Raw genomic sequence first — 19083 nt, forward strand, 5'->3', positions numbered from 1 at the left:
AGCTTGGTGGGCTACAGTCCATGGAGTTGCAAAGAGTTGCACATGACTGAGTGTCTGACACATTATTTACCTTTTCATTTGTTTTTGCGTGTTATTTTGTAAATTCAACCTTGAATGATTGTGTAAATTACCTTTGTTATCATATTGTTTAGTTATGTTGCCTTTATATACTTTATGATGCAATTAATGCATTAGTATAGTTACCACATACTTAACTTTCAATACATTATAAACTCTTTGAGGATAGGCACCATTCTTATACATCTGTAGATTTCCTTGCAAATAGTAAATGTTCAGTTAATGTTTGTGTCTATATATATAGGAAGATGTAAAAATGTAATGAAAGTCACTCAATTGTGTCCAGCTGTTCGTGACTCCATGGACTGGAGCTGGCTAGGCTCCTCTGTCCGTGGAATTCTCCAGGCAAGAATACTGGAATGGGTAGCCATTCGCTTCTCCAGGGGATCTTTCCAATCCAGGGATCAAAACTATTCTCCTGCATTGTAGGCAGATTCTTTACCATCTGAGCTACTAGGGAAACATATAAATTACATATACGGTATAAATTAGTGACTGAACACATGTTAGTTGTGTGTGTAATTTTTGACCTTTTTCAATAAATAGTTTTATTTCTTTTTTGGTAGACCATGACATGTTTTACAGAAATTCACCAGTGTGAATTTAGTATGCTTGTTCTTTATCACCATTGCTGTAAATGGCTTTCTTGACATGGAGAAGATATGTCACATTATATATTTAGCCTTTCTTTTCTTTCTTCAGTCGTGATAAGAACTCTTAATATGAGATCTACCCTTTTAACAAATTTTTAAGTGTACAATAGAGTATTATTAACTACAAGCATTATGTTGTACAGCAGATAAGATCTCTAGAACATTTTCATCTTGCATTATTGAAATTTTATGCCCACTGATTAGCAACTCCCCATTTTTTCTTCCTGCTAATCTCTGCAACCACTATTCTACTCTTTGATTCTATGAGTTTGACCATTTTAGACACAATCATGCAGTATTTGGCCTTCTGTGACTGGGTTACCTTATTATCTTCAGGGTTTATCCATGTTGTTACATATTGCAAAATTTCCTTCTTTTTTTTTTTAAAGGCTAAATAATAGTACATTGTATGTATGTTCCACTTCTTTATCTATTTTGTCTGTCAATTGATATTTAGATTGTTTGCACATCTTGGCTATTGTGAATAGTGCTGCATTGAACACTGGAGTTCTGTTATCTCTTCAGTTCCTGATTTCAATTCTTTTGAATAAATACCCAGAAGTGGGATTGCTGGATCATGTGGCAGTTCTATTTTTAATTTTTTCTGAAGGATGTCCATACAGTTTTCCTCTGTGTTTACTCTTAAAAGTGATCTTTTTTTTCTAAAAATGGGTTGACTCAGTCTTTTGCTTTCCAAAAAAGAAGCTTGCACACTTAAAAATTTCATGGCATGAACCTGTGTTTAAATATTTTCACTGCTTCATATCTATATTTAAAAACAAAGAGACATGTTTTGAAAGTACATATATCATGGTGTCTTCAGTAGAATGGATATACAGTAGGAGGGAGTTAGGAAGATGACTGAAAACATATGCTAATTATATAATTTCATTCCACCTCGTATTTTTAAGGTCTAAAACTGAATTCTTATTTGTTTATTTTTGCATTGCAGTGAATGACCTAGGAGGGGACTTCACAGGAGTTGGCAAAGGCTCCTTAGCTGCTGATAAGGTTGTTGAAGAAATAAGAAGGAAAGGTGGAAAAGCAGTGGCTAACTATGGTATGGTATTTGAGAGAATTATACTGTTTCTTTTATTGTTCCTCAACTAATGCTATTTCTCATGTTAATAAATCACTGAGCAAATATCTCAGCATTCAAGTGTAATTATGAAATTAGATTTTATCTAAGTCTACCAAAGATGTTTAGCAACAGATTTTATATGTGAGATTTTTTTTGATGTAGATTATTTCATGTCTAAATTTTATTCAGTTGTTTTTAGTAATGAGCACGTGATATAACCAGTACATTACTGTAAATGTGGATATGAATATGCTCTTGTGACTGCATTGGGTCTTAGTTGCAGTTTGTGGGATCTCGTTTCCTGACTAGGGATTGAACCTGGGTCTTCTGCATTGGGAGCTCGGAGTCTTAGCCACTGGACCCCCAGGGAAGTCCTTATTCTTGTTCTTAAAGGCTAAAACATCTCCTATATTTCTACAGAATTACATTAAATTCTTAAAATTTTTTTTTTATATTTCTTAAAGTAATATAGTGTAAGAAATGAAATGCCCCATTTCTGTACCCAGCTTTCATATTCCATTCTGCACAGGAAATCATTGCTATATGTAACTTTCTTAACTTTATAAAAAGAGTCAAAAGTAGGCTTTAAGAATAAAGAAAAAATCATGAAAAACAGCAAATATAGCCTTTAATGTTTGATATTTAATTTTTAATGTTCAATGTTTAATACATTGATTCTAATAGTATTTGTTTTGTTTTGTTTTAAATTAATGTATCTATTTTAATTGCAGGCTAATTATAATATTGTAGTGGTTTTTGCCATACACTGACATGAATCAACCATGGGTGTACATGTGTTCCCCATCCTGAAGCCCCCTCCTACCTCCCTCTCCATCCCATCCCTCAGGGTTATCCCAGTTCACCAGTCCTGGGCACCCTGTTTCATGCATCAAACCTGAACTGGAGATCTGTTTCACATATGATAATATACATGTTTCAATGCTATTCTCTCAAATCCTCCCATCCTCGCCTTTTCCCACAGAGTGCAAAAGACTTTATTATATATCTGTGTTTCCTTTGCTGTCTTGCATATAGGGTCATTGTTACCATCTTTCTAAATTCCATATATATGTGTTAGTATACTGTACTGGTGTTTTTCTTTCTGACTTAGTTCACTCTGTATAATAGGCTCCAGTTTCATCCACCTCACTAGAACTGATTCGAATGCATTCTTTTTAATGGTTGAGTAATATTCCATTATGTATATGTACCACAGCTTTCTTATCCATTCGTCTGCAGATGGACATCTAGGTTGCTTCCATGTCCTGGCTATTATAAACAGTGCTGCAATGAACATTGGGGTACATGTGTCTCTTTCAATTCTGGTTTCCTGGGTGTGTATGCCCAGCAGTGGGATTGCTGGGTCATATGGCAGTTGTATTTCCAGTTTTGTAAAGAATCTCCGCACTGTTCTCCATAGTGGCTGTACAGTTTGCATTCCCACCAACAGTGTAAGAGAGTTCCCTTTTCTCCACACCCTCTCCAGCATTTATTGTTTGTAGACTTTTTGATAGCAGGCATTTTGACTGGTGTGAGATGGTACCTCATTGTGGTTTTGATTTGAATTTCTCTGATAATGAGTGATGTTGAGCATCTTTTTGTGTGTTTGTTAGCCATCTGAATGTCTTCTTTGGAGAAATGTCTGTTCTTTGGCCCATTTTTTGATTGGGTCGTTTATTTTTCTGGAATTGAGCTGCAGGAGTTGCTTGTATATTTTTGAGATTAATTCTTTGTCCATTGCTTCGTTTGCTATTATTTTCTCCCATTCTGAAGGCTGTCTTTTAACTTTTCTTATAGTTCCCTTCGTTGTGCAAAAGCTTTTAAGTTTAGTTAGGTCCCATTTGTTTATTTTTGCTTTTATTTCCATTACTCTGGGAGGTGGGTCATAGAGGATCCTGCTGTGATTTATGTCAGAGAGTGTTTTGCCTATGTTTTCCTCTAGGAGTTTTATAGTTTCTGGTCTTACATTTAGATATTTAATCCATTTTGAGTTTATTTTTGTGTATGGTGTTAGAAAGTGTTCTAGTTTCATTCTTTTACAAATGGTTGACTAGTTTTCCCAGCACCACTTGTTAAAGAGATTATCTTTCCTCCATTGTATATTCTTGCCTCCTTTGTCAAAGATAAAGTGTCCATAGGTGTGTGGATTTATCCCTGGGCTTTCTATTTTGTTTCATTGATCTATATTTCTGTCTTTGTGCCAGTACCATACTCTCTTGATGACTGTAGCTTTATGAAGTCAGGCAAGTTGATTCCTCCAGTTCCATTCTTCTTTCTCAAGATTGCTTTGGCTATTCGAGGTTTTTTTGTATTTCCATACAAATTGTGAAATTATTTGTTCTAGTTCCCTGCAAAATGGAAATGGCAACCCACTCCAGTGTTCTTGCCTGGAGAATCCCAGGGATGGGGGAGCCTGGTGGGCTGCCATCTATGGGGTCGCACAGAGTCGGACACAACTGACGTGACTTAGCAGCAGCAGCAGCAGCAGCTTAATAGGGATTGCATTGAATCTATAGATTGCTTCGGGTAGTATACTCATTTTCACTGTATTGATTCTTCAGATCCATTAACATGGTATATTTCTCCATCTTTTTGTGTCATCTTTGATTTCTTTCATCAGTGTTTTATAGTTTCTGTATATAGGTCTTTTGTTTCTTTAGGTAGATTTATTCCTAAGTATTTTATTCTTTTCTTTGCAATGGTGAATGAAATTGTTTCCTTAATTTCTCTTTCTGTTTTCCCATTGTTAGTGTATAGGAATGCAAGGGATTTCTCTGTGTTAATTTTATATCCTGAAACTTTACTATATTCATTGATTAGTAATTTTCTGGTGGAGTCTTTAGGGTTTTCTATGTAGAGGATCATGTCATCTGCAAACAGTGATAGTTTTACTTCTTTTCCAGTCTGGATTTCTTTTATTTCTTTTTCTTCTCTGATTGCTGTGGTTAAAACTTCCAAAACTGTGTTGAATAGTAGTGGTGAGAGTGGGCACCCTTGTCTTGTTCCTGACTTTAGGGGAAATGCTTTCAATTTTTCACCATTGAGGATAATGTTTGCTGTGGGTTTATCATATATGGCTTTTATTATGTTGAGGTATGTTCCTTCTAATCCTGCTTTATCATAAATGGATGTTGAATTTTGTCAAAGGCTTTGTCTGCATCTATTGAGATAATCATATGGTTTTTATCTTTCAATTTGTTAATGTGGTGTATCACATTGATTGATTTGCAGATATTAGAGAATTCTTGCATCCCTAGGATAAAGCCCACTTGGTCATGATGTATGAACTTTTTAATATGTTGTTGGATTCTGTTTGCTAGAATTTTGTTAAGGACTTTTGCATCTATGTTCATCAGCGATATTGGCCTGTAGTTTTCTTTTTTTGTGGCATCTTTGTCTGGTTTTGGTATTAGGGAGATGGTGGCCTCATAGAATGAGTTTGGAAGTTTACCTTCCTATGCAATTTTCTGGAAGACTTTGAGTTGGATAGGTGTTAGCTTGACTCTAAATTTTTGGTACAATTCAGCTGTGAAGCCATCTGGTCCTGGGCTCTTGTTTGCTGGAAGATTTCTGACTACAGTTTCGATTTCCATGCTTGTGATGGGTCTATTAAGATTTTCTATTTCTTCTGGGTTCAGTTTTGGAAAGTTATACTTTTCTAAGAATCTGTCCATTTCTTCTAAGTTGTCCATTTTATTGGCATATTGTTGCTGATAGTAGTCTCTTATGATCCTTTGTGTTTCTATGTTTTCTGATGTGATTTCTCCATTTTCATTTCTAATTTTGTTGATTTAATTCTTCTCCCTTTTTTTCTTGATGAGTCTGGCTAATGGTTTGTCTATTTTATTTATCTTCTCAAACAACCAACTTTTAGCTTTGTTGATTTTTGCTATGGTCTCCTTTGTTTCTTTTGCATTTATTTCTGCCCTAATTTTTATGATTTCTTTCCTTGTACTAGCCCTGGGGCTCTTCATTTTTTCCTTTTCTAGTTGCTTTAAGTGTAGAGTTAGGTTATTTATTTGATTTTTCTCTTGTTTCTTGACATAAGCTTGTATTGTTATGAACCTTCCCCATAGCACTGATTTTACTGAGTCCCAGAGAAAGTTGGCTTAAAGCTCAACATTTAGAAAACTAAGATCATGGCATCTGGTCCCATCACTTCATGGGAAATAGATGGGGAAACGGTGGAAACTGTCAGACTTTATTTTTTTGGGCTCCAAAATCACTGCAGATGGTGATTGCAGCCAGGAAATTAAAAGACGCTTACTCCTGGAAGGAAAGTTATGACCAACCTAGATAGCATATTAAACAGTAGAGTCATTACTTTGCCAACCAAGGTCCGTCTAGTCAAGGCTCTGGTTTTTCCAGTAGTCATGTATGGACGTGAGAGTTGGACTGTGAAGAAAGCTGATTGCCAAAGAATTGATGCTTTTGAACTGTGGTGTTGGAGAAGACTCTTGAGAGTCCCTTGGACTGCAAGGATATCCAATCAGTCCATTCTAAAGGAGATCAATCCTGGGTGTTCATTGGAAGGACTGATGCTAAAGCTGAAACTCCAATACTTTGGCCTCCTCATGCAAAGAGTTGACTCACTGGGAAAGACCCTGATGCTGGGAGGGATTGGGGGAAGGAGGAGAAGGGGACAACAGAGGATGAGATGGCCGGATGGCATCACCGACTCGATGGACATGAGTTTGAATAAACTCTGGGAGTTGGTGATAGACAGGGAGGCCTGGTGTGCTGTGATTCATGGAGTCGCAAAAAGTCAGACACGACTGAGTGACTGAACTGAACTGAACTGATAGGTTTTGGGTTGTTGTGTTTTCATTTTTATTCGTTTCTGTGCATATTTTGATTACTTTTTTTATTTCTTCTGTGATTTGTTGTCAGAAGCGTGTTGTTTAGCCTTCATATGTTGGTATTTTTAATAGTTTTTTTCCTTTAGTTGACAGCTAACCTTAATGCATTGTGATCAGAAAAGATACTTGGAATGATTTCAATTGCTTTGAATTTACCACGACTCGGTTTATGGCCCAGGATGTGATCTATCCTGGAGAAGGTTCCCTGTGTGCTTGAGAAAAAGGTGAAATTCATTGTTTTTGGGTGAAATGTCCTATAGATATCAATTAGGTCTAAGGGTTCATTGTATCATTTAAAGTTTGTGTTTCCTTGCTAATTTTCTGTTTAGTCAATCTATCCATAGGTGTGAGTTGGGTATTAAAGTCTCCCACTATTGTGTTATTGTTAATTTCCCCTTTCATACTTGTTAGCATTTGCCTTACATATTGCAGTGCTCCTATGTTGGGTGCATGTGTATTTATAATTGTTATATTTTCTTCTTGGATTGATCCTTTGATCATTATGTAGTGTCCTTCTTTGCCTCTTTTCACAGCCTTTATTTCAAAGTCTATGTAGCTGATATGAGTATTGCTACTCATGCTTTCTTTTGCTCTCCATTTGAATGAAATATCTTTTTTCAGCCCTTCCCTTTCAGTCGGTATGTGTCCCTTGTTTTGATGTGGGTCTCTTGTAGACAGCGTATATAGGGTCTTCTTTTTGTATCCATTCAACCAGTCTTTATCTTTTGGTTGGGGCATTCAACCCGTTTATATTTAAGGTAATTATTGATAAGTATGATCCTGTTGCAATTTACTTTGTTGTTTTGGGTTTGAGTTTATACACTTTTTCTGTGTTTCCTGTCTAGAGAAGATCCTTTGAGTTCAGTTCAGTCGCTCAGTCATGTCCAACTCTTTGCAACCCCATGAATCACAGCACGCCAGGCCTCCCTGTCCATCACCAACTCCCGGAGTTCACTCAAACTCATCTCCATCGAGTCGGTGATGCCATCCAGCCATCTCATTCTCTGTCGTCTCCTTCTCCTCCTGCCCCCAATCCTTCCCAGCATCAGAGTCTTTTCCAGTGAGTCAACTCGTCTCATGAGGTGGCCAAAGTATTGGAGTTTCAGCCTCAACATCAGTCCTCCCAATGAACACCAAGGATCGATCTCCTTTAGAATGGACTGGTTGGATCTCCTTGCAGTCCACAGGACTCTCAAGAGTCTTCTCCAGCACCACAGTTCAAAAGCATCAATTCTTTGGCAATCAGCTTTCTTCACAGTCCAACTCTCACATCCATACATGACCACGGGAAAAACCATAGCCTTGACTAGATGGACCTTGGTTGGCAAAGTAATGTCTCTGCTTTTTAATATACTGTCTAGGTTGGTCATAACTTTCCTTCCAAGGAGTAAGCGTCTTTTAATTTCTGGCTGCAATTAGCATCCGCAGTGATTTTGGAGCCCAAGAAAATAAAGTCTGACACTGTTTCCACTGTTTTTCCATCTATTTCCCATGAAGTGATGGGACCAGATGCCATGATCTTTGTTTTCTGAATGTTGAGCTTCAAGCCAACCTTTTCACTCTTCTCTTACACTTTCATGAAGAGGCTTTTGAGTTCCTCTTCACTTTCTGCCTTAAGGGTGATGTCATCTGTATATCTGAGGTTATTGATATTTCTCCTGGCAATCTTGATTCCAGCTTGTGCTTCTTCCAGCCCAGTGTATTCTGCATGTACTCATGATATACTCTGCATATAAGTTAAATAAGCAAGGTGACAATATACAGCCTTGACGTACTTCTTTTCCTATTTGGAACCAGTCTGTTGTTCCATGTACAGTTCTGACTGTTGCTTCCTGACCTGCATACGGTGGTCTGGTATTCCCATCTCTTTCAGAATTTTCCACAGTTTATTGTGATCCACACAGTCAAAGGCTTTGGCACAGTCAATGAAGCAGAAATAGATGTTTTTCTGGAACTCTCTTGCTTTCTCCATGATCCAGCGCATGTTGGCAATTTGATCTCTGGTGCCTCTGCCTTTTCTAAAACCTGCTTGAACATCTGGGAGTTCACGGTTCACATATTGCTGAAGCCTGGCTTGGAGAATTTTGAGCATGACTTTACTAGCGTGTGAGATGAGTGCAATTGTGCGGTAGTTTGAGCATTCTTTGGCATCGCCTTTCTTTGGGATTGGAATGAAGACTGACCTTTTCCAGTCCTGTGGCCATTGCTGAGTTTTCCAAATTTGCTGGCATATTGAGTGCAGCACTTTCACAGCATCATCTTTCAGGATTTGAAATAGCTCAACTGGAATTCCATCACCTCCACTAGCTTTGTTCGTCATGATGCTTTCTAAGGCCCACTTGTCTTCACATTCCAAGATGTCTGGCTCTAGGTCAGTGATCACGTTATCATGATTATCTTGATCGTGAAGATCTTTTTTGTACAGTTCTTCTGTGTATTCTTGCCACCTCTTCTTAATATCTTCTGCTTCTGTTAGGTCCATACCATTTCTGTCCTTTATTGAGCCCATCTTTGCATGAAACGTTCCCTTGGAATCTCTGATTTTCTTGAAGAGATCTCTTGTTTTTCCTTTTCTGTTGTTTTCCTCTATTTCTTTGCATTGATCGCTGAGGAAGGCTTTCTTATCTCTCCTTGCTATTCTTTGGAACTCTGCATTCAGATGCTTATATCTTTCCTTTTCTCCTTTGCTTTTCGCTTCTCTTCTTTTCACAGCTATTTGTAAGTCCTCCTCAGACAGCCATTTTGCTTTTTTGCATTTCTTTTCCATGGGGATGGTCTTGGTCCCTGTCTCCTGTACAATGTCATGAACCTCCATCCAGAGTTCATCAGGCACTCTATCTATCAGATCTAGTCCCTTAAATCTATTTGTCACTTCCACTGTATAATCATAAGGGATTTGATTTAGGTCATACCTGAATGGTCTAGTGGTTTTCCCTACTTTCTTCAATTTCAGTGTGAATTTGGCAATAAGGATTTCATGATCTGAGCCACAGTCAGCTCCTGGTCTTATTTTTGCTGACTGTATAGAGCTTTTCCATCTTTGGCTGCAGAGAATATAATCAATCTGATTTCGGTGTTGACCATCTGGTGATGTCCATGTGTAGAGTCTTCTCTTGTGTTGTTGGTAGAGGGTGTTTGCTATGACCAGTGCGTTCTCTTGACAAAACTCTATAAGCCTTTGCCCTGCTTCATTCCGTGCTCCAAGGCCAAATTTGCCTGTTACTCCAGGTGTTTCTTGACTTCCTACTTTTGCATTCCAGTCCCCTATGATGAAAAGAACATCTTTTTTGGGTGTTAGCCCTAAAAGGTCTTGTAGGTCTTCATAGAACCATTCAACTTCAGCTTCTTCAGCGTTACCGGTTGGGGCATAGGCCTGGATTACTGTAATATTGAATGATTTGCCTTGGAATCGAACAGAAATCATTCTGTCGTTTTTAAGATTGCATCCAAGTACTGCATTTCGGACTCTTTTGTTGACCCTGATGGCTACTCCATTTCTTCTAAGGGATTCCTGCCCACAGTAGTAGAAACCATGGTCATCTGAGTTAAATTCACCCATTCCAGTCCATTTTAGTTCACTGATTGCTAGAATGTTTGTGTTTACTCTTGCCATCTCCTGTTTGAGCACTTCCAATTTACTTTGATTCATGGACCTAACATTCCAGGTTCCTATGCAATATTGCTCTTTACAGCACCGGACCTTGCTTCTATCACCGGTTACATCCACAGGTAGGTATTTGTTTTGCTTTGACTCCATCCCTTCATTCTTTCTGGAGTTATTTCTCCACTGATCTCCAGTAGCATACTGGGCACCTACCGACCTGAGGAATTCCTCATTCAGTATCCTATCATTTTGCCCTTTGATACTGTTCATGGGTTTCTCAAGGCAAGTATACTGAAGTGGTTTGCCATTCCCTTCTCCAGTGGACCACATTGGGCTGTGGTCCATTTGATCAGATAGACTAGTTTCCTGTGATTATGATTTCAGTTTGTCTGCCCTGTGATGCCCCCTCGCAATACATATTGTCTTATTTGGGTTTCTCTTACCTTGGGCGTGGGATCTGTCTTCACAGCTGTTCCAGCAAAGCGCAGCCGCTGCACCTTACCTTGGACGAGGGGTATCTCCTCAAGGCCGCCCCTCCTGACCTTGAACTTGGAGTAGCTCCTCTTGGCCCTCCTGCGCCTGCGCAGCCACCGCCTATTGGACGTGGGGTAGCTCCTCTCTGCCGCCGGCCCTAACCTCAAGCATGGGGTAGCTCCTCTTGACCGCGCTTCTTTGCATGGTTGGTTGCGCTGGGGCCGGCGTCTCTCCCACCTGCGCCGCTGGGGCCGGCGTAGCAAGAACTGGTTTGGTGTTGCTGAATTCTCTGAGCTTTTGCTTGTCTGTAAAGCTTTTGATTTCTCCTTCATATTTGAATGAGATCCTTGCTGGGTACAGTGATCTGGGTTGCAGGTTTTTCTCTTTCATCACTTTAAGTATGTCCTGCCATTCCCTTCTGGCCTGAAGAGTTTCTGTTGAAAGATCAGCTGTTATCATTATGGGGATCCCCTTGTGTGTTATTTGTTGTTTTTCCCTTGCTGCTTTTAATATCTGTTCTTTGAGTTTGATCTTTGTAATTTGATTAATAAATGGTCTTGGGGTTTTTTGCCTTGGATTTATCCTGTTTGGGACTCTCCATGTTTCTTGGACTTGGGTGGCTATTTCCTTCCCCATTTTAGGGAAGTTTTCAACTATTATCTCCTGAAGTATTTTCTCATGGCCTTTCTTTTTGTCGTCTTCTGGGACTCCTGTGATTCGAATGTTTGGGTGTTTGACATTGTCCCAGAGGTCTCTGAGGCTGTCCTCATTTCTTTTAATGCTTTTTTCTTTTTTCGTTTCTGCTTCGTTTATTTCCACCATTCTATCTTCCACCTCACTTATCCTATCTTCTGCCTCAGTTATTCTACTGTTGGTTCCCTGCAGAGTGTTTTTGATCTGTTATTGCATTATACATTATTGATTGACTCTTTTTTATTTCTCCTGCTGCTGCTGCTGCTAAGTCACTTCAGTCATGTCCGACTCTGTGTGACCCCATAGATGGAAGCCCACCAGGCTCCGCCTTCCCTGGGATTCTCCAGGCAAGAACACTGGAGTGGGTTGCCATTTCCTTCTCCATTTCTCCTAGGTCCTTGTTAAACATATCTTGCATCTTCTCAATCCTTTGTTCTAATCTGTTTATCTGTAACTCCATTTTGTTTTCAAGATTCTGGATCATTTTTACTATCATTATTCTGAATTCTTTTTCAGGTAGACTCCCTGTCTCCTCATTTGTTATTTTGGTGGGCATTTATCATGTTCCTTTACCTGCTGAGTATTTCTATGCCTTTTCATCTTGTTTAGATTGCTGTGTTTGGGGTGGCCTTTCTGTATGCTAGAAGTTTGTGGTTCCTTTTTGTGGAGGTTCCTCCTTGTGGGTGGGGTTGGATGAATGGGTTGTCAAGGTTTCCTGGTTAGGGAAGCTTGCGTTGGTGTTTTGGTGGGTGGAGCTGGATCTCTTTTTTCTGGAGTGCAATGAAGTGTCCAGTAGTGAGTTCTGAGGTGTCTGTGGGTTTGGTGTGACTTTGGGCAGCCTGTATATTAAAGCTCAGGGCTATGTTCCTGCATTGCTGGAGAATTAATGTGGTATGTCTTGCTCTGAAACTTGTTGGCTCTTGGGTGGGGCTTGGTTTCAGTGTAGGTGTGGAGGCTTTTGGATGAGCTCTTATTGATTAATGTTCCCTGGAGTCAGGGAAGACCAGAACATTTCTGGTCTTCTCAGGTTTTGGACTTAAGCCTCCTGCCTCTGGTTTTCAGTCTTATTCTTACAGTAGCTTCAAGACTTCTCCATCCATACAGCACCAATGATAAAGCATCTAGGTTAATGGAGAAAAGATTCTCCACGGTGAGGGACACCTAGAGAGGTTCTCAGAGTTACATGGAGAAGAGAAGAGGGAGGAGGGAGACAGAGGTGACCAGGAGGAGAAGAGGGGGCATCAAAAGGGGAGAGAACAAGCTAGCCAGTAATCAGTTCCCTAAGTGTTATTCACAGCCCAGAACACCAAAAGAGACTCACAGAGTTGGGTAGAGAAGAGAAGGGGGAGGGAGGAGATAGAGGTGACCTGGGGGAGAAAAAGGAGAGTCAAAGGGGGAGTGGGCAATCAAGCCAGTAATCACACTCCTAAGTAAAAATGGGTACTGAAGATTGGAGTCTTAAAGGTACAAAATTGAGAGCAAGTACAAAAAACCTAAGATTAAAAATCTAGTGTAGAGGCTAGACTCTCAAAAATACAATATTAAAAAAAACAAAACAAAGTCACAAGAATTATAAAAAATATATATGAAATTTGCTTTAAAAAAGGGTCTTTTTTGCAAGATAATAGGTTATAAAATGAAAATTAAGCGAGTAAGAACAGACTTAAAAATAAAAAAATGATAATAGTAAAATATATCTAGGAATTTCTCTGGAGCTGTTGCAGGCAGTGTGGGGTCAGTTCAGTTTCAGATAGTTCCTTGTTCAAGCTTATACTTCTCAAGGTCTAAAAGGCCCCTTTCAATGTAGTTGGTGCTAACTACAGGGTTTTAATCTGTTACACCTGTCACTTCCAAAGCTATTCCCTCTGTTTATTTTGTCTTCTAAGTCTCTTCAGTGTCTAATTTCTGTCCTGACACAAGGGGGCGGTGGTGGTCACTTATTTAGGCTCATTTTTTCAGTTGTGCTGTGGGGAGGGAGGAACAATGCTAACAAATATCACTGGCGTGTGTGGGGAGTACTCGCAGTGCCTGGGCCACACTGGGTTTGCCCCCGTTCATGACGTGTGTGCTTTCCTGGTCTACACTGCTCAGGCTCCAGGTTGCTCTGCAGGGGAACTGTCTAAAGCAGTCCCTGGGTTCCATGCACTTCCCAGGTCTAAGCTGCTCAGGTTCGGGTTCTCGGGTACTCCACAAAGGCACAGACTCAGTTGGGCATGCATTTTGCGCCCTTCCCAGGTCCGAGCAGCTTAGGCGACAGGTGCTTGGCGAGTGCACTCTCCCCAGGTGTGTGGTGCGTCTTATCACCTCCCCTTCCCAGCTGCTTGGTTTCCTGGGTGCGCAGTGGGAGCACCGTCTCAGGTGTGCTGTGTGTCTCCTGTGTGCAGCTGATCTCTGGCTGCGACCCTCCTGGCAGATGTCAACTGTCCAGGATCCCAGGAAGATTTGGTTAACAGCTGGGAGCCTGCTCGCAGTTTGGTAGAGGAAGCCGTCTCTGGGGCCAAGATTGCCCTTTTCTGGCTCTGGCTGTCGCCTGCTGCCTCTCTGCCTCCAGCAGGGGATGGGCCGTTCCGCAGCAGGCTAGCTGTCCTGTGGTATTCACTCAGTCCTTTGTTCTGTGAGCGGGCTGGCAGTGCCTTAGGTTAGAGCTTTTCGTGGGAAAGTTCTCTCTCTTTTTTTTCCTCTCTCTGGCTATCCCACAATTTGGGTTGCTATCTCACGTTAGCTTCCTCAGATTGTCCTCAGGGCATTCAGGCCCGGTCCTTACCCTAAGCAATGCAGCCTGTGCCTCCCTGTTCAGCCCCCGCTTGCTGGTGGCAGATGCGAGCGTCTGGGCTACTTCTCCGCTAGGAGTTGTGGTTAGGCACATAATCTGTGGGTTTTATTTATTTGTTATTTATTTCCCCTCCTGGTTATGTTGCCCTGAGATTCCAAAACTCCCCACAGACCCACCAGTGAGAGGCTTTCCTGGTGTTTGGAAACTTCTCCTCTTTCACGACTCCCTCCCCGGAACGGGTCTCTGTCCCTAACTCTTTTGTCTCTCTTTTTATCTTTTTATGTTTTGTCCTACCTCCTTTTGAAGACAATGGTTGCCTTTCTGGGTGCCTGGTATCCTCTGCCAGCGTTCAGAAGTTGTTTTGTGGATTTGCTAAGCGTTCAAATGATCTTTGGATGAATTTGTGGGGAGAAAGTGGTGTCCCTGTCCTATTCCTCTGCCATCTTAGGGCCACCTGATTCTAATAGTATTTGTAAGGAATCCTCTTGAATAGATTTACTTTTAAAAAGCTAGTGTTTAGTGACTTTTCTGCAAATTAGATTTTTTTGTGTGTGGGCCAGGGAGAAAATTAAATTGCCTGTGTCTTTGTTTTGAAATTTTAGAGGGAAGAAGATAGGATATGATTTGTTTTTTGTGCTCAGGGGAATAAAGAGACAGATATTTTAGTATCTTATTTCTGCTTTGAGAGTCTAGGAAAGTGTTTTCACATTTAGAAAAAAATTCTAATTTTTAAAGAATTTAATTTTAAATAAAAATTTCAGACTCTTCTCTCCGCCCCTCAGTTTCTATATACAAAGTATATTAGTCAGAATTCAGTCAGGAAAACAGAAGCCTCTCTCGGTTTTCCCAGAGTGAAGGGTTTTATACAGAGAGTTTGAGGCTTACCATTGGAAGGTCTGGGCTGGTGCAAGTCAGTGAGGCTGTAGGAGACCATCTCAGCCTGTGGCAGGTGGTTCTCAAGAGCCTGCCTGCATGTGCTGCCAGTGTCATGTCTGCAGCCTGCTCATGAGACTGCCTGCCCCTGAAGCCTCCTACTTTTCTACTTTTAAGTGAGTATCTCTCTTTGAAAGATCTAACTCAGGACTGTATGGGCCTCAGAGAAGGGCCCTGGCTCATCCTGTGACTGCAGAGAAAGTAGAAAGAAACACTGGTGATGTTGAGTTGACAGCTGACCATTTGACACACAGCTCTGGTGATATCAGCCCTTCTCCTGGGCTGATTAGCAGAAAATAACAAGGCGATAATATTTCATTGAGCTTTGCTTTTTGTGATTAGTATTATATTATAAAAAAGGGCTTCCTTGGTGGCTCAGTGGTAAAGAATCCACATGCACTGCATGAGATGTGAGTTTGATACCTGCGTCGGGAAGATCCCCTGGAGGAGGAAATGCAACCTACTCCAGTATTCTTGCCAGGGAAATCCCATGGACAGAGGAGCCTGGTGGGCTGCAGTCCACAGGGTCTCAAGAGTTGGACACAACTTAGCAACTAAGCAACAAGAACATTATAAAAACAGTCGGTTTGTTTTCCAAATGTAGTCATATAGACTTGACCATGCTTTTTCAAATTAAATACACTCTTCTTTCTTTCCCTCTCATTTGCATCCTTAAGGAGAAGTCCTATGTGAAAACTTAAAATGCAATAGAAATGAAATAATAATCAATTTGTCATCCTAGCCACATTTCAAGTGCCCAGTAGCCACAGGTGGTTCATGGCTACTGTGTTAGTGCAGAAATAGGGACATATTCATTTTCATAAGACACGGTTCTATTAGGCAGTGCTGTCTTTGATATTATTTGTCAAATGCTGGTTATTTACCCAGCTCCTTTTTTTTTTTTTTGGTAGGTTAAAGAATTGTCTTAGGGACTAAATTTCTTTTGTAATGTAGATTATATTTTAGTTTGTTATATGCCTACAATATAAATGTATTTTTCCTGGAAATGAATTCTCTTCAATGAATTGTATCTGTCATGTACTCTGATCCACAGAATTTAGAAGTCATTTGTGAGGATTATTACTGAAGTTTTGTCCTTATTTCCCTTTCCTTCAGATTCAGTGGAAGAAGGAGAGAAGATTGTGAAGGCAGCACTGGATGCTTTTGGAAAAATAGGTGATGTTTCTTTGCATTTATGGTACTAACAGAGCGGGTTCTAACTTTCTAATGAATTATTTTTTATTTTACTTTTGTTTGCTAAAAACTCTTTCTTGGTAATCAAATTTTTAGATTTGTTTTAAAATTTAATTTTTTAACATACCCTAATCTTATTCCACAAAGGGCTTGATGTGACAGTTTGTATGCATGTAGGTGTTGGATGGGTTGTTTGTTTTTGTATTTTAAAGGCCTTTAGAAAAACTTAAAAGCATTGTCTAAGTTTCCTTTTTATAGTAACTTAACCATATCCCCAATGTATAAAAATACATATATAATATACAATAAGTTACACGATTATATAATTATTTAATAACTATTAAAGATATAATAATTTAATTATACCCCCAATATATTGGGGGTATGATTATATATGTATATCAGAAAGAAAGAAAGAGCAAAAGAGAAGTCGCTCAGTCGTGTCCAACTCTTTGTGACCCCATGGACTGTAGCCTACCAGGCTCCTCCATCCATGGGATTTTCCAGGCATGTATATCAGAGGTATGATTAAAAGATGCTTATTCCTTGGAAGGAAAGTTATGACCAACCTAGATAGCATATTAAAAAGCAGAGACATTACTTTGCCAACAAAGGTCTATCTAGTCAAGGCTATGGTTTTTTCCGTGGTCGTGTATGGATGTGAGAGTTGGACTGTGAAGAAAGTGGACTGTGAAGAAAGCTGATTGCTGAAGAATTGATGCTTTTGAACTGTGGTGCTGGAGAAGACTCATGAGAGTCCCTTGGACTGCAAGGAGATCCAACCAGTCCATTCTGGAGGAGATCAATCCTGGGTGTTCATTGGAAGGACTGATGCTAAAGCTGAAACTGCAATACTTTGGCCACCTCATGCGACGAGTTGACTCATTGGAAAAGACTCTGATGCTGGGAGTGATTGGGGGCAGGAGGAGACGGGGACGACAGAGAATGAGATGGCTGGATGGCATCACTGCCTCGATGGACATGAGTTTGGGTGAACTCCGTGAATTGGTGGTGGACAGGAAGGTCTGGCATGCTGTGATTCATGGGGTCGCAAAGAGTCAGACACGACTGAGCGACAGAATGGAACGGAGTGGAAGTAATTATAATTATGGGCTTCCCTGGTGATTCAGATGGTAAAGATTCTGCCTTCAATGCAGATTGGGTTAAATTCCTGAGTCAGAAATATGCCCTGGCAACCACTACAGTATTCTTGCCTGGAGAATTCCATGGAAAGAGGACTCTGGTAGTCTACAGTCCATGGAGTCTCAAAGGGTCAGACATGACTGATCAACTAACACTAGTTTATATTTAATAGTTATTAAATAATTCTAATTATACAATAGTTATATACATATAAAATATATATATTTATTATTTTTGGCTGCACTGGATCTTAGATGTGGCTCATGGAGTCTTTGTGGCGTGTGGGCTTCTTAGTTGCAGTATGTGGGATCTAGTTTTCTAGACAGAGATTGAACCTGGGCTTCCTGCATTGTGAGTGCTCAGACAGGCGCCCCCACTGAACAGACGTCCGGGGAAGGAGACACCGGCACCAGGGACTCTTCCCTGGCTCTGCAGCTCCGCCCCGGTCACCCCGCCCACCTGCGGACCCGGCGCTAGGGGGCGTGCGGGGGCCTGGGACGTGCTCTTGGGACGCGTGGTGCTGCTACCCGGGTTCCCCTCCAGCCTGCTGGCCCAACGTGACCCTGCACGTCCCTGTGACTCCCCACTCCCTGCTCGCGCATCTCGGGGCCAAGGTACCGTGGAGAGGGGCTCAGTTGTTGAACAGACGTTTCCTGTCCAAATTTATAAATCATAAAATTTATAAAATTTTATAAAATTAAATCCTAAATTTTATATTTAGAAAATAAAAAAATCAGTATTTTGGCAATAGAGGACTCAGTGGAATATTTTGGATAATTATAATTATCCAGATTAAAGTGATTCCATATCTTGCAAATTAAGGTGAATTATATAAAAGTTCATTTCTAACAAGTATTTCAATATATTGTTTAATCTTCCTGATTTAATCCCATACATTGTAAAAGGTTACTGAATTACTGGAGGAACTGACCAACATGTTTCTAGTCTGAAAAATGTTGATTTTTATAGTTTGAATGTGTTCACCCTACCTTTTTTTTGGTCTACCATGTATATTTTTTCTAGCTAAGTTTGGTTGAGTTTGTGAGAGACATGTTCACATATTGTCTGACACAGGGATAGAAGCCCTAAAGGTTTGAAGTCATAAAATGAAGATAGCCACAAGATGGTGGTTGAACCTTAAAAAACAATCCCTTTCTTTTTATAGTGAGGATGCAATTGTATATTAACATAGGCTGTCAGTTTCTAATTCTAATGGTTTCCTTTCTGGGCTTTTGACTTTTCATTGGCAAGGAAATTTTTTTTAAACTTTTAACCTTCCCTGTGAATTTTGATGTTGCTTGAGGGATGGCTTATGATTACTGCTGAGTTCTAAGAACTTAAGTTATGTGACTGCTAATTCTGTAAATAAGTTCATAGAATTTTGGCAGAAGGTAGAGATGGAAAAATCTAAAAAATTTTTAGACATGTAGATTTGAAAGGAAAGCACTAAATAATGTGATTCTTACGCTTTTGTGAATCAGATTTTTTTTGCTATACGTATAAAATTTTGTTTTGCTAGCACTTGTTGCTTATTATATCTACTTACCCATGGGGAGAAAAGCACTTTTGAAAGAAAAGTAAGTTTTAAGCAAATGTAA

The 19083-nt window shown here is 40.1% G+C and overlaps 1 protein-coding gene across 1 annotated transcript in view; it reads left to right on the plus strand.

Moving 5' to 3' along the window:
- HSD17B4 (hydroxysteroid 17-beta dehydrogenase 4) overlaps nt 1-19083 on the plus strand; it is a 104822-nt gene that overhangs the window by 20604 nt on the left and 65135 nt on the right. The window contains exons 3-4 of the mRNA XM_055429357.2: nt 1684-1791; nt 16265-16324. Coding sequence (XP_055285332.2) covers nt 1684-1791; nt 16265-16324 — 168 coding nt within the window. The remainder of the gene's footprint in view (nt 1-1683; nt 1792-16264; nt 16325-19083) is intronic.

The sequence above is a fragment of the Moschus berezovskii genome, chromosome 8, assembly GCF_049115385.1.
Source record: "Moschus berezovskii isolate FMDL1 chromosome 8, NW_MosBer_1.0, whole genome shotgun sequence".
Taxonomy (NCBI): Eukaryota; Metazoa; Chordata; class Mammalia; order Artiodactyla; family Moschidae; genus Moschus; species Moschus berezovskii.